General features: G+C 57.7%; 1 protein-coding gene across 1 annotated transcript in view; it reads right to left on the bottom strand.

The window, feature by feature from the left end:
- TSPOAP1 (TSPO associated protein 1) overlaps positions 1 to 15,598 on the bottom strand; it is an 83,783-nt gene that overhangs the window by 2,165 nt on the left and 66,020 nt on the right. The window contains 7 exon segments of the mRNA XM_068169210.1: positions 5,307 to 5,435; positions 7,061 to 7,132; positions 8,740 to 8,843; positions 10,592 to 10,630; positions 11,909 to 11,977; positions 14,592 to 14,760; positions 15,145 to 15,296. Of these exon segments, the coding sequence (XP_068025311.1) occupies positions 5,307 to 5,435; positions 7,061 to 7,132; positions 8,740 to 8,843; positions 10,592 to 10,630; positions 11,909 to 11,977; positions 14,592 to 14,760; positions 15,145 to 15,296 (734 nt within the window).

The following is a 15,598-nucleotide window of genomic DNA, read 5'->3' on the forward strand; positions in this document are numbered from 1 at the left end:
TTGGAGATGAGAGGTCAGGGATTGGCACAGGCTGCCCAGGGAAGGAGTCCCCATCCCTGGAGGGGCTTCAAAGCCCTGGAGATGTGGTGCTGAGACACAGGGTTTAGTGGTGCCCTGGCCCTGCTGATGTCATGGTTGGATTTGCTGACCCCAGAGGTCTCCTCCAAGCCAAACAATTCTCTGATCCTGTGTGGGGTTAAACTTTTTGGTGCCCAGCAGGCAGACTGAGCTCAGAGCTCCTGAACTCCTTTCACCTGGGGCTAAGAGGAGGACAGCAAAGGAGCCCTGCTGAGCTCCTGTGGGGCTGTGCATGGCAGGCTGCAGGGAGAGGCAGGGCCCCAGCTCAGCTCACAGATGCCACAGCTATGTCCCTGTGGCAAGGATGCTGCAGCCCCAACAGCACCAGCCAGCAGCAGTGAGGAGGAGGTGAGCAGCAGCTTGGGGCTGGGAAAGCCCTGCAGATTCCCAGCTGGGCTCCACAGGTCCCAGGCAGATTGCCACACACAGAGGCACTCTCACCCCCAGCCAGCAGCAGGCCAGCCTCTGAGGCCTCTCTGTGGCAGCAAAGCAACAGAGCCAACTCCCAGATTCCATCTGGGAAAGAGACAAAGGAGCCCAAGACTGAGGGCTCCTCCTCCAAGAGACACATGGAGGGAACTCTGCCCTGCCAAGGTCCTGAGGAAAGCTTTAGGGCTGCTGAAGAGAAGAGTCACCTTAGCTGCCAGGGGGGGTGGCCTTCAGGGCTGCCTCAGGTAGTGAGGATTGGCACAGTTCCAGGGCAAACCACGTTTGACAGCCCCCTGAACATGAGCCAGCAGTGTGCCCAGGGGGCCAAGAAGGCCAAGGGCATCCTGGCCTGCATCAGGAAGAGTGTGGCCAGCAGGAGCAGGGAAGTCCTTGTGCCCTGTGCTCAGCACTGCTGAGGCCACACCTTGAGTCCTGTGTCCAGTTCTGGGCTCCTCAGTTTAAGAAGGACATTGAGAGACTTGAAGGTGTCCAGAGAAGGGCAAGAAAGCTGGGGAGGGGTCTGGAGCACAGCCCTGTGAGGAGAGGCTGAGGGAGCTGGGGTTGCTTGGCCTGGAGAAGAGGAGGCTCAGGGGAGACCTTCTTGCTCTCTCCAACTCCCTGAAGGGAGGTTGTAGCCAGGTGGGGGTTGGTCTCTTCTCCCAGGCAAGCAGCACCAGAACAAGAGGACACAGTCTCAAGCTGTGCCAGGGGAGGTTTAGGCTGGAGGTGAGGAGAAAGTTCTTCCCAGAGAGAGAGATTGGCCATTGGAATGTGCTGCCCAGGGAGGTGGTGGAGTCCCCATCCATGGAGGGGTTCAAGAGGGGATTGGATGTGGCACTTGGAGCCATGGTTTAGTTAGTTAGAGGTGTTGGGGGACAGCTTGGACTTGATGATTTCTGAGGTCTCTTCCAACCTTGGTGATTCTGTGAAACAACACAGGTCTGCCCCTCCCAGAGCAGAGGTCTCCCCGCCTCTCCCCCCTCCAAACTGCCCAAGTCTCCTCAGACAGAACAATTGTCCACACAAGGCAGGGTGAGGGACTCAGTGCTACTCCTTTCTTAGGCTGATGGTGCTCAGGGGGGGTCAGGAAAGAGTTAAATCCAGAGTTCAAGCCCCTGGGGTGAGCAGTGGCTGTGCTCAGCCTGAGCAGGACCTCCCAAACCCAGCTTTGGCTGGGGCTGTGCCTGGGCAGTGGTGGAAGGGCCAGGCTGGATTACACAGCAGCTCTCTGCTGAAGCTGAATTCAAGTCAGCACAGTCCCATTAGTCCCCAACCCCCCAGCTCCTTGCTCCCAACAGCTGTGCTTCATGTGCTTGTCTTTACTGAGGAAAGCTTTAGGGCTGCTGAAGTCACCTCAGCTTCCAGGGGGGGTGGCTCTCAGGGCTGCCTCAGGTAGTGAGGACTGGCACAGTTCCAGGGCAAACAACGTTTGACAGCCCCCTGAACATGAGCCAGCAGTGTGCCCAGGGGGCCAGGAAGGCTGTCAGGAACAAGCTCTGCCCCAGGAGGCTGCTGGAGCACTGCAGCAGGTTGCCCAGGGAGGTGGTTGAGGCTCCAGCCCTGGAGACATTCAAGGTGAGGCTGGAGAGGGCTCTGGGCAACCCTGACCTGGTGGAGGATGTCCCTGCTGAGTGCAGGGGCAAGAATGATTTCCCTGGGAGGGTGCCAGAGGCCTGGGGCAGGCTGCCCAGGGGGGCTGTGGAGTCTCCCTCTCTGGAGATATTCCAACCCCACCTGGATGTGTTCCTGGGTGAGCTGCTCTGGGTGACCCTGCTCTGGCAGGGGGGGGTGGACTGGGTGAGCTTTGGAGGTCCCTTCCAGCCAGAGCATTCCATGACTCTCCCTGGATCAATACAGCCTGCCAGCAGGGGATTTGAGGATGGATTTGCCAGCAGAGCCCCAACCCAGCCTGGCAGACTACAAGCAGGACAAGGATCACACCCCAGGCACAGCCCCTGGGCTGGGTGGGAGGCTGAGGAGGCCTTCCCCACCCCGAGACTTACATGGTTGCTCTCTAGGTACCATTCATAGCTAGCACTGGACTCTTCTCTTCCTCATTCTCTGAAGAAAAGGAAGCAGCAGGGGGGCACAAGGCAGGCAGAAATAAACAGAGGAGATCAATTAGAACCAGACAGGGGCTTCACGATCAGCCTTTGGCACAAGCTGCAGGTGACTGAGGCCAAAGCCCAGCAACAAAGGCATTCCACAGCTGCAGCATCACAGCAACTGCTCTGGGGGGGGAGGCAGGAGTGCTGCAGGGCCCTGGCTGGGGGCTGCAACGTCTGGGAGGCTCCTCCTGGTGCTGGCGTTATGCTTGCTTTCCCTTTGCTTAACCTCATCCTCCAAGGCTGGAAGTGAGAAGTGCTGCACCTCTCCCAGGCACCAGCACCCCCAGCTTCACTCTGAGCTGCTCCCACCTCCTGTCCAGCCCAGGCTGGGAAGGAAGCTGTGCTCCCTCTTCAGGCCTTGTAAGCTCTCCTTGTTCTCAGGCCCCTGGCACGGCAGCAGGGAGAGGGCAACAGGAAAGCACATCCAAGAGGTTACCACTCAGTTGAAAACTCTCTCCTGATCATGCTGGAGAAGCTTCTGCCATGGCTGGGGCTGCCTGTGGCACACTGGGGCTGCCTGTGGGACAAGGTCCAGAGCCCTGCTGTGATGCCATGGTGCACATACATGGCTGGAACTGGCTATGGGAGACTGGAACTGGCTGTGGCACAAGGTCCAGAGCCCTGCTGTGATGCCAGGGTGCACACACATGGCTGGAACTGGCTGTGGCAGACTGGAACTGGCTGTGGCACAAGGGCCAGAGCCCTGCTGTGATGCCAGGGTACACACACATGACTGGAACTGGCTGTGGCACACTGGAACTGGCTGTGGGACAAGGTCCAGAGCCCTGCTGTGATGCCAGGGTGCACACACATGACTGGAACTGGCTGTGGGACAAGGTCCAGAGCCCTGCTGTGATGCCAGGGTGCACACACAGGGCTGGAACTGGCTGTGGCACACTGGAACTGGCTGTGGCACAAGGGCCAGAGCCCTGCTGTGATGCCAGGGTGCACACACATGACTGGAACTGCCTGTGGCACACTGGAACTGGCTGTGGCACAAGGGCCAGAGCCCTGCTGTGATGCCAGGGTGCACACACATGACTGGAACTGGCTGTGGCACAAGGTCCAGAGCCCTGCTGTGATGCCAGGGTGCACACATATGGCTGGACTGGCTGTGGCACAAGGGCCAGAGCTCTGCTGTGATGCCAGGGTGCACACACATGGCTGGAACTGGCTGTGGCAGACTGGGACTGGCTGTGGCACAAGTTCCAGAGCCCTGCTGTGATGCCAGGGTGCACACACATGGCTGGAACTGGCTGTGGCACACTGGGACTGGCTGTGGGACAAGGTCCAGAGCCCTGCTGTGATGCCATGGTGCACACACATGGCTGGAACTGGCTGTGGCACACTGGAACTGGCTGTGGCACACTGGAACTGGCTGTGGCACAAGGGCCAGAGCCCTGCTGTGATGCCAGGGTGCACACACATGGCTGGAACTGGCTGTGGTTGTGCAGCCTCAGGCCTCTGAGAGCCTGGCACTAACAGCTTATTAACCTGTGGCTCCCCAGTGTGGACCAGCACTTACAGGCTGCAGGAAAGGGTCCAGGCAAGCACAAGGGACCCAGAGAACATCAGAAGGTGATCCACAAGCTATCCACAAACCTTATTTCTGAGGCAGGCTTGAAACCTGCCCTTCAGAAGGTGGCACCAAGGGTGTAGCTCAGACCCTGTAGCCACAGAGCCTGAAGTGCCTGGAAGCAGGAGTGGGGCTGCAGGTGAAGCCCAAGGGAGATCAAGCAGCATTTCAAGGCAGAAATGGGACAGAGAATAGTGGGCCCAGAGGAAAGGGAAGAGCTGAGCATGGAAAACAGGACAGGGCACACTGCAGAGAGCAGGAGAGCTGGGGGTGGCACCAGTGGGGAGCCCACCAGAGGACTGAGGGAGTGGCTCAGAGCCAGGCTGGGCCTGCTCTGACACACTGCCATGGGCCTGGCACCACTGGACAGCTCCAGTAACCTCCCAGGATGAAGTGAAGGTTGAGTCCAGGTGAGCTGGACCAAGCTGTGGCCCTCTCTGGAATGATGCAGGGGATGAGGTCCAGGAGTGAGCAGGGAGGTGCTGCACTTTTGGCCTCCCCCACTGACTGAACCTGGCAGAGGAGCCACAGCTCCTGCTGAGACATCTGTGCTGGGAGCATTGGCAACATCATCCAAAGGGTTAGGTCACCCTTTGAAGGCCCTGCATCTGAGAGATGCTTTCAGAGCCTCAGGATCCATCCCAGAGATCCCCAGTGTGTGCTGGGAGGGGAGCTGGAAGCCCCTCAGGCAGAGCTACCTGAGGCTGGGGGGAAGAGCTTGGTGTTGGGGAGTGACTGCCTCCAGAACTCTGGGGCATGGTCAGGAGCCTGCCTGAGGAATTCCCTGGGCCTGGGCACTCAGCTGCTCTGCTTGCAGCAGGATTTCACCACTGAGCCTTCTGTGGAACTAAAGCCCTTGCTGCTGGGACCTGGGATGTGCTTTCCTCACCTGACCAGCAGGAAAGTCAGGCCCCAGGGGACACTGTTGATCTGTCTGCACTAGAGGCAGGCCTTCAGGGAGACCTCTCAGCCCTCCCTTCCACACTTCTGAGCATCTCCCAGGGGATGAAGCAAGCTGCATGCAGTAATTTAGGTGGCTGCATCAGGTGCTGCATGCTATGCAATGCCCCAGCACAGGCTGGGTGGCTGCCCTGGGCAGGGGCCCAGAGTCTTACCTGGCTCTCAGCACTCACTGCAAAAGCTTCTCTCTCTTTGGCATGATGTTCCTTGGCCATGCCTCCAGCTGCAGGGACAGCTTCCAAGAAGTTAGATGGGACAAGCCCTCTCTGTTGGTTCAGCTCTCCCTGCAAGACCAACATTCAGTTCTCACATCAGGTTTGCTGGTTGAGGGAGAAGTAAGAGGGGAGAGAGGGGAGAGAGGGGAGAGAGGGGAGAGAGGGGAGAGAGGGGAGAGAGGGGAGAGAGGGGAGAGAGGGGAGAGAGGGGAGAGAGGGGAGAGAGGGGAGAGAGGGGAGAGAGGGGAGAGAGGGGAGAGAGGGGAGAGAGGGGAGAGAGGGGAGAGAGGGGGAGAGAGGGGAGAGAGGGGAGAGAGGGGAGAGAGGGGAGAGAGGGGAGAGAGGGGAGAGAGGGGAGAGAGGGGAGAGAGGGGAGAGAGGGGAGAGAGGGGAGAGAGGGGAGAGAGGGGAGAGAGGGGAGAGAGGGGAGAGAGGGGAGAGAGGGGAGAGAGGGGAGAGAGGGGAGAGAGGGGAGAGAGGGGAGAGAGGGGAGAGAGGGGAGAGAGGGGAGAGAGGGGAGAGAGGGGAGAGAGGGGAGAGAGGGGAGAGAGGGGAGAGAGGGGAGAGAGGGGAGGGATAGGATAGGATAGGATAGGATAGGATAGGATAGGATAGGATAGGATAGGATAGGATAGGATAGGATAGGATAGGATAGGATAGGATAGGATAGACCAGGTTGGAAAAGACCTTTGAGATCACCAAGTCCAACCTCTCACCCAACACCATCTGATCAACTAAACCATGGCACCAAGTGCCTCATCCAGGCTCTTCCTAAACACCTCCAGGGATGGGGACTCCACCACCTCCCTGGGCAGCACATCCCAGTGGCCAATCTCTCTTTCTATGAAGAACTTCTTCCTCACCTGCAGCCTAAACCTCCCCTGGCACAGCTTGAGACTGTGTCCTCTTGTTCTGCTGCTGGCTGCCTGGGAGAAGAGACCAACCCCCAGCTGGCTACAACCTCCCTGCAGGGAGTTGGAGAGAGCAAGAAGGTCTCCCCTGAGCCTCCTCTTCTCCAGGCTAAGCAACCCCAGCTCCCTCAGTCTCTCCTCACAGGGCTGTGCTCCAGACCCCTCCCCAGCTTTCTTGCCCTTCTCTGGACACCTTCCAGCACCTCAACATCTTTCCTAACCTGAGGAGCCCAGAACTGGACACAGGACTCAAGATGTGGCCTAAGCAGTGCTGAGCACAGGGCACAAGGACTTCCCTGCTCCTGCTGGCCACACTCTTCCTGATGCAGGCCAGGATGCCCTTGGCCTTCTTGGCCACCTGGGCACACTGCTGCCTCATGTTTAGGCAGATGTCAATCAGCACCCCCAGGTCCCTCTCTGTTTGGCAGCTCTCAGCCACTCTGACCCCAGCCTGTAGCACTGCCTGGGGTTGCTGTGGCCAAAGTGCAGCTCCTGGCACTTGGACTTGTTGAATGCCATCCTGTTGCCCTCTGCCCATCTGTCCAGCCTGGCAAGGACCCTCTGCAGAGCCTTTCTTCCCTCTAACTGACCAACATCTGCTCCTAACTTGGTGTCATCTGCAAACTTGCTGATGACTGACTCCATCCCCTCCTCCAGATCATCAATGAAGATGTTAAAGAGCACAGGGCCCAGCACTGATCCCTGGGGCACACCACTGGTGCCTGGCTGCCAGCTGGCTGTGGCACCATTCACCACCACTCTCTTCCCCACCCCTGCACTTACATAGTAGAAGCCATCATCATCCATGGAGCCAAACACAGTGATAATGTCCCCAGCATTGAAAGTCAGCTCAGCCTGCAAAGAGCAAGGGAACAAAGGTCACAGGAGAGAAGCCCTGCTGTGGAACTTCTCACCACAGACACAAGGTCACCCTGGGCACCCATGCACAACCTGACCCTGAGGGAGGGAGGCCACTCTGTCAAAACCTGCAAGCCAGGGCTGCAGAAGAGCAGCTGCAGTGGGCAGCTGTGGAACACAGTGCTAAGGAAGCATTTCCTGAACCCACACAAGAGCAAAGCCCATTCCCTTCAAGCAGTTTAGTAAGGCTTCAAAACAGTCCCTGCCAGCTGCTCTGGAAAGGTCTGGGGAGAACAAGTGAACAAGCAGATGACAGCAAGCTGGGGGCAGGAGTTGAGCTGTTAGAGGGTTGGAGAGCTCTGCAGAGGGACCTTGCCAGGCTGGACAGATGGGCAGAGGCCAACAGGATGGCATTCAACAAGTCCAAGTGCCAGGGGCTGCACTTTGGCCACAACAACCCCAGGCAGTGCCACAGGCTGGGGGCAGAGCAGCTGAGAGCAGCCAGGCAGAGAGGGACCTGGGGGGACTGGTTGATGGTAGCTGAACATGAGGCAGCAGTGTGCCCAGGTGGCCAAGAAGGCCAAGGGCATCCTGGCCTGCATCAGGAAGAGTGTGGCCAGCAGGAGCAGGGAAGTCCTTGTGCCCTGTGCTCAGCACTGCTTAGGCCACACCTTGAGTCCTGTGTTCAGTTCTGGGCTCCTCAGGTTAGGAAAGATGTTGAGAAGCTGGAAGGTGTCCAGAGAAGGGCAAGAAAGCTGGGGAGGGGTCTGGAGCACAGCCCTGTGAGGAGAGGCTGAGGGAGCTGGGGTTGCTTAGCCTGGAGAAGAGGAGGCTCAGGGGAGACCTTCTTGCTCTCTCCAACTCCCTGCAGGGAGGTTGTAGCCAGCTGGGGGTTGGTCTCTTCTCCCAGGCAACCCCCAACAGAACAAGAGGGCACAGTCTCAAGCTGTGCCAGAGGAGGTTCAGGCTGGAGGTGAGGAAGAAATTCTTCATAGCAAGAGAGATTGGCCATTGGGATGTGCTGCCCAGGGAGGTGGTGGAGTCCCCATCCCTGGAGGTGTTTAGGAAGAGCCTGGATGAGGCACTTGGTGCCATGGTTTAGTTGATCAGATGGTGTTGGGGGAGAGGTTGGACTGGATGATCTCTGAGTTATTTTCCAACCTGGTTAATTCTATCCTATCCTATCCTATCCTATCCTATCCTATCCTATCCTATCCTATCCTATCCTATCCTATCCCATCCTATCCCATCCTATCCTATCCTATCCTATCCTATCCTATCCTATCCTATCCTATCCAAATGTAAAGGAGCTTCTATGTTCTGCTCAGAAGGAGCAGATGTTCCAAAGGGGATTGGAAGTTGGACTTGGAGCCATGGTTCAGTCAGTCATGAGGTGCTGGGTGACAGGTTGGCCTTGAATGCAGGGAGAGCAAACTCTGCAGTTTCTGACTTCAGGGAAGCCCTTTGCAGCAGCAGTGGTGCCCAGGGATAATTGTCTCTGTCCTGATCACAGTGCAAAGGGTCTTGGGATAAAAGAAAGAGAAAAGAAAAGCACAAAGAGAGGACAAATAAACTTCTACAAGCAGGGAGCAGCTGGAGGTTACCTCAACATCTGCATTGGGAGAGCTCTCCTTAGGGTTGTAGTCAAAGACAGCCACCATGCTTCGAGCAGTCAGCAGCTCAGCTTCAAAGTCTTTATGCTTCTGTCCTGCATGACAAAAAGAAACCAAAGCCTCCTGAGCTGGCAGTTTGAAGGACAAAAATCCCCAAATCACAGCCACTACTTCCTCAGTCTTGGCATGGACTGAGCCAAGAAGAGCAGGAGGGGGAAAGTGAATGGGAGAAAGAGGGCCTGGATGCATCTGGTGGAGTAGTGATAGGATAGGATGGGGATGGGATGGGGTAGGGTAGGGTAGGGCAGGATAGGATAGAATAGGATTGGATAGGATAGGGTAGGGTAGGGTAGGGTAGGATAGGGTAGGGTAGGGCAGGGTAGGGCAGGGCAGGGTAGGGCAGGGCAGGGTAGGGCAGGATAGGGCAGGGTAGGGTAGGGCAGGGTAGGATAGGGTAGGGTAGGGTAGGGCAGGGTAGGGTAGGGCAGGGTAGGGTAGGGATAGAATAGACCAGACCAGGTTGGAAAAGACCTTTGAGATCATCAAGTCCAACCTCTCACCCAACACCCTCTGATCAACTAAACCATGGCACCAAGTGTCTCATCCAGGCTCCTCCTAAACACCTCCAGGGATGGGGACTCCACCACCTCCCTGGGCAGCACATCCCAATGGCCAATCTCTCTTTCTATGAAGAACTTCTTCCTCACCTCCAGCCTAAACCTCCCCTGGCACAGCTTGAGACTGTGTCCTCTTGTTCTGGTGCTGGGTGCCTGGGAGAAGAGCCCAACCCCCACCTGGCTACAACCTCCCTGCAGGGAGATGGAGAGAGCAAGAAGGTCTCCCCTGAGCCTCCTCTTCTCCAGGCTAAGCAACCCCAGCTCCCTCAGCCTCTCCTCACAGGGCTCATGGAGGGCTTGTCTGCTCCCCAGACCCTTTCACCATCTTCACTTCATCACTTCATGTGAGAATGTACAGGGCCACGAGGATGATCAGAGGGCTGGAGCACCTCTCCTGTGAGGACAGACTGTCCTGCTGTGGGCTCCTCAGTTTAAGAAGGACATTGAGAGACTTGAAGGTGTCCAGAGAAGGGCAAGAAAGCTGGGGAGGGGTCTGGAGCACAGCCCTGTGAGGAGAGGCTGAGGGAGCTGGGGTTGCTTAGCCTGGAGAAGAGGAGGCTCAGGGGAGACCTTCTTGCTCTCTCCAACTCCCTGAAGGGAGGTTGTAGCCAGGTGGGGTTGGTCTCTTCTCCCAGGCAAGCAGCAGCAGAACAAGAGGACACAGTCTCAAGCTGTGCCAGGGAAGGTTTAGGCTGGAGGTGAGGAGAAAGTTAGGGAGGAGTTGGGGCTGTTCAGTCTGGAGAAGAGAAGGCTCTGTGGTGACCTCATTGTGGCCTTCCAGTATCTGAGGGGAGCTACAAGAAGGCTGGGGAGGGACTGCTCAGGATCTCAGGCAGTGATAGGACTAGGGGGAATGGAATGAAGCTGGAGGTGGGGAGATTCAGGCTGGAGGGGAGGAGGAAGTTCTTCCCCATGAGAGTGGTGAAGCCCTGGAATGGGTTGTGCAGGGAGGCAGGGAGGTGGTTGAGGCCCCAGCTCTGGAGGTGTTTAAGCCCAGGCTGGCTGAGGCTCTGGGCAGGCTGATCTAGTGTGGGGTGTCCCTGCCCATGGCAGGGGGGTTGGAACTAGCTGATCCTTGTGGTCCCTTCCAACCCTGACTGATACTATGATACTATGAATGACCATCACCTTCCAGCACAGGGGTCCTGCACCTGCCCCTGAGTACAGAACACCTCTGGATCACTAACATCCATGAGCTACTCAGAGTAAGAAAGAGCAATTCTCACCTGGAGGAGACTTATACTTCTCCTGCTTCTCCAACCCTGCTGGAGCAAGGAAAGATCTCATCAGTGAGAGTTCATCTTGCAGCAGTGCCCACACCTCACACACCTGACAAACACCAACCAACAGAACAGAGACCAAGGCAGCAAACCACAGAAGCAAACTGTTCATGCAACTCCAAGTCTGCAGCAACCACCATGACCCAGGGACACTAACAAGAGTCAGAGAATCAATAAGGTTGGAAAAGACCTCAGAGATCATCAAGTCCAACCTGTCACCCAACACCTCCTGACTACTAAACCATGGCTCCAAGGGCCACATCCAGGCTCTTCCTAAACACGTCCAGGGATGGGGACTCCACCACCTCCCTGGGCAGCACATCCCAATGGCTAACAACTCTCTCTGGGAAGAACTTTCTCCTCACCTCCAGCCTGAACCTCCCCTGGCACAGCTTGAGACTGTGTTCTCTTGTTCTGCTGCTGGCTGCCTGGGAGAAGAGACCAACCCCCACCTGGCTACAACCTCCCTGCAGGGAGTTGGAGAGAGCAAGAAGGTCTCCCCTGAGCCTCCTCTTCTCCAGGCTAAGCAACCCCAGCTCCCTCAGCCTCTCCTCACAGGGCTGTGCTCCAGACCCCTCCCCAGCTTTCTTGCCCTTCTCTGGACACCTTTCAGCACCTCAACATCTTTCCTAACCTGAGGAGCCCAGAACTGGACACAGGACTCAAGGTGTGGCCTAAGCAGTGCTGAGCACAGGGCACAAGGACTTCCCTGCTCCTGCTGGCCACACTCTTCCTGATGCAGGCCAGGATGCCATTGGCCTTCTTGGCCACCTGGGCACACTGCTGGCTCATGTTCAGCTGCTGTCAACCACTACCCCCAGGTCTCTTTCTGCCTGGGCTCAGCCTCCAGCCATCTCCTAACCCAGCTCAGACAGCTGCTCTCCAAGCCAGGGGCTGCCAACTTGGCCAGGAGCTTGCTTTGGGGGATGGTGTCAAAGGCCTTGCTGAGGTCCAGGCAGACTACATCCACAGCCTGCCCCACAGCCACCAGGCACAGAAGGAGATCAGGCTGGTGAGGCAGGAGCTGCCCTTCCTGAATCCATGCTGGGTAGAAGCAGCAGAGGTCAAGCTCCAGAACTGATCAGAGGCATCAGTGCTGTTCAAAACTGAAACAGCAGCAGAGGCTTGAGCTCCCTTTCTACTTCCTAGGAGGTCTAGAGGGACAAACAGCAGAGTGTCCCCTGTGAGGAAGTGGTGAAAGACCCCAGGCAGCCTGCAGTGCTGCTGCAGAAGGCAAGAGAGGAAGCAGGGGCTGGCACAGACCTTTCTTGGAGCGCCTGGGTTTGGGAGGAGCAGTTTGGCGGCGTGGAGGTGGAGGAAATGTGCCATTCCCTTCAGGAAAACAGAACAGACAGACAAACAACAGCCAATAAATAGACAAGGGAAAACCAGACAGTGAGTGGGGAGTGCAAAGCATCCTGAAGAGTGAACAAGGCAACACCAAGAGCAGCAGGCCATGCCTCCCCTGGGGAGCAGCCACGTCACCGCGGGCCAAGCCCGGGGCTGCAGTCCTTGTGCGTGGGCTCAGGTGAGGCATGCTCCATACCCCCCCAAGACACACACACACACAGAGCAGCCCAGCTGCACCTCTGCCCCTCAGCCATGCCACAGCACACAGCACACACTGCCCTCTGCTGCCTGCTTCACAGAACCAGAGAATCAACAAGGGTGGAAAAGAGCTCAGAGCTCACCAAGTCCAAGCTGTCACCCAGCACCTCCTGACAACTAACCCATGGCACCAAGTGCCACATCCAATCCCCTCTTGAACACCTCCAGGGATGGGGACTCCACCACCTCCCTGGGCAGCACATCCCAGTGGCCAATCTCTCTGTCTGGGAAGAACTTTCTCCTCACCTCCAGCCCAAACCTCCCCTGGCACAGCTTGAGACTGTGTCCTCTTGTTCTGGTGCTGCTTGCCTGGCAGAAGAGACCAACCCCCACCTGGCTACAACCTCCCTGCAGGGAGTTGGAGAGAGCAAGAAGGTCTCCCCTGAGCCTCCTCTTCTCCAGGCTAAGCAACCCCAGCTCCCTCAGCCTCTCCTCACAGGGCTGTGCTCCAGACCCCTCCCCAGCCTTGTTGCCCTTCTCTGGACACCTTCAAGTCTCTCAATGTCCTTCTTAAACTGAGGAGCCCAGAGCTGGACACAGGACTCAAGGTGTGGCTTAAGCAGTGCTGAGCACAGGGCACAAGGACTTCCCTGCTCCTGCTAGCCACACTCTTCCTGATGCAGGCCAGGATGCCCTTGGCCTTCTTGGCCACTTGGGCACACTGCTGCCTCATGTTCAGCCTACCATCAACCACTACCCCCAGGTCCCTCTCTGCTTGGCTGCTCTCAGCCACTCTGCCCCCAGCCTGTAGCTCTGCCTGGGGTTGCTGTGGCCAATGTGCAGCCCCTGGCACTTGGATGTGCTCAATCTCCTGCCCTTGAACACAGGGCACAATGACCTCCCCCTTTCAGAAGGACAGAAACCCTTGCACCAGCAGCAAAGGGCCAGGTGAGGTGCACCCCAGCAGCTCACTGTGGTGGGAAGGATCCACAGGCTGCACAGGGCTGGAAGGGAGCCTCAAAGGGCATCCTGTCCAACCCCTGCAGGCAGCAGGGACATTTCCAACCAGATCAGGCTGCCCAGAGCCACATGCAGTCTGCTCTTGAATGTCTCCAGGGACAGGGCCTCAACCACCTCCCTGGGCAGCCTGCTCCAGTGTCTCACAACTCTCCTTGTGCAGAACTTCCTCCTGATGCCCAACCTCAATCTGCCCTGCTGCAGCTTCAAACCACTGCCCCACATCCCATCTCCACCAGCTCCTATGAACAGTCCCTCCCCAGCCCTCCTGCAGGTCCCCTTCAGACATTGAAATGGAGCTCTAAGGTCTCCCCAAAGCCTTCTCTTCCCCAGGCTGCACAGCCCCAATCCTTTCAGCCTGTCCCCACAGCAGAGGTGCTCCAGCCCTCTGATCATCTTTGTGGCCCCTGACTGGATTTGCTCCATCAGGTCTACATCTCTCCTGTGCTGGGCACCCAGCAGCTGCAAATCCAGCCCTGGGCAGTGCTGTGCTGCAGCAGAGTCAGGTATGAGAGCCCAGGCCTCACAACACCTGCCTCACCCAGCCATCCAGATCTGCCCCCCAGCCAGCCCTCCAGACCTGCCCCCCAGCCCTCCAGACCTGCCCCCAGCCCTCCAGACCTGCCCCCCAGCCCTCCAGACCTGCACCCAGTCCTCCAGACCTGCCCCCCAGCCCTAGCCCCCAGCCCTCCAGACCTGCCTCCCAGCCCTTCAGACCTGCCCCCAGCCCTCCAGACCTGCCCCCCAGCCCTCCAGACCTGCCCCCAGCCCTCCAGACCTGCCCCCCAGCCCTCCAGACCTGCCCCCCAGCCCTAGCCCCCAGCCATCCAGATCTGCCCCCAAGCCCTCCAGACCTGCCCCCCAGCCCTCCAGATCATCCTCCCAGCCCTCCAGACCTGCCCCCCAGCCATCCATACCTGCCCCCCAGCCCTCCAGACCTGCCCCCCAGCCCTCCAGACCTGCCCCCCAGCCCTCCAAACCTGCTCCCCAGCCCTCCAAACCTGCCTCCCAGGCCTCCAGATCATCCTCCCAGCCCTCCAGACCTGCCCCCCAGCCCTCCAGACCTGCCCCCCAGCCCTCCAAACCTGCTCCCCAGCCCTCCAAACCTGCCTCCCAGCCCTCCAGATCATCCTCCCAGCCCTCCAGACCTGCTTCCCAGCGCTCCAGATCTGCCCTCCAGCCCTGCCCCCCAGCCCTCCAGCCCTCCCTGTTTGCCACTGCAAGGGCCACTAAACCTTCAGACCCTGGAGACCAAACCTAGGGACCCTTTTGGTGTGCTGTGCTGGCCTCACAGCTGGGCAGCACAGCTGAGCTCTCCACACTCAGTGAGGGAAGCTGCTGGCAGCAGCAGCCCAGCCCAGAGGTAAAGCAGACACAGTACCTGTGCTCTCCATGGGGGTGTCAGCAGGCAGGAAGCCCTGCTTCAGGAGCTGCTTCTTGACTTCATTATTCTCCACTTGGACTTCTGAGACCATGTTGCAGGGAATGTAGCCCTCCCTCCCTGCACATTCCCCCCTGTAAAAGCCATCAGCATCCTTGTCTCCACACACCTGCAAGGGAAAAGCCAGGTCAGGGTGTTGAGGCTCAGAGGGACTGAGAGAGAGAATCACAGAATCAACCAGGTTGGGAAAGACCTCAATGCTCATCAAGTCCAAGCTGTCACCCAACACCTCCTGGCAACTAAACCATGGCTCCAAGCACCCTTCTTAAACCCCTCCAGGGATGGGGACTCCACCACCTCCCTGGGCAGCACATCCCAGTGGCCAATCTCTCTGGCTGGGAAGAACTTTCTCCCCACATGCACAAAGGAGAACAGGAAGCTCAGGAAACTGCCAAGGTGAAGGAGCCTCTGCCTCCCAAGGTTTATGCTGCCCCTGGAAGATCAGGCAGAGACACACACAGAGTAGGAGATGCTCACCAAGCTGTGCTCTTACTTTCAGGATTTGCCCTTCCTTAAAGGGAAGCTCCTCTTCTGCTGCATCAGGGTTAGGAGACATGGAAACAGGGTCATAGTCAAAGAGAGCCACAAATATTCTAACACCATCATCTTTAGCACAGGTTTCTGAAGCAGAGCTCCTTGGGGGACCTGTGGGCAGAGAGGGGACACATCAGGAAGAACAGAGAATTGTTTGGGTTGGAAGAGACCTTTGAGATGACTGAGTCCAACCACCCAACATGGCCAGAATCATAGAATCATAGAATCAACAAGGTTGGAAAAGACCTCAGAGATCAGCAAGCCCAACCTCAGAGATCAGCAAGTCCAACTTCAGAGATCAGCAAGCCCAACCTATCACCCAACACCTCCTGACTAACTAAACCATGGCTCCAAGTGCCACATCCAATCCCCTCTTGAACACCTCCAGGGATGGGGACTCCACCACCTCCCTG

Source organism: Melanerpes formicivorus, unplaced genomic scaffold (assembly GCF_026170545.1).
Source record: "Melanerpes formicivorus ecotype bairdi unplaced genomic scaffold, bMelFor1.0.p_v2 SCAF_173, whole genome shotgun sequence".
Classification (NCBI taxonomy): Eukaryota; Metazoa; Chordata; class Aves; order Piciformes; family Picidae; genus Melanerpes; species Melanerpes formicivorus.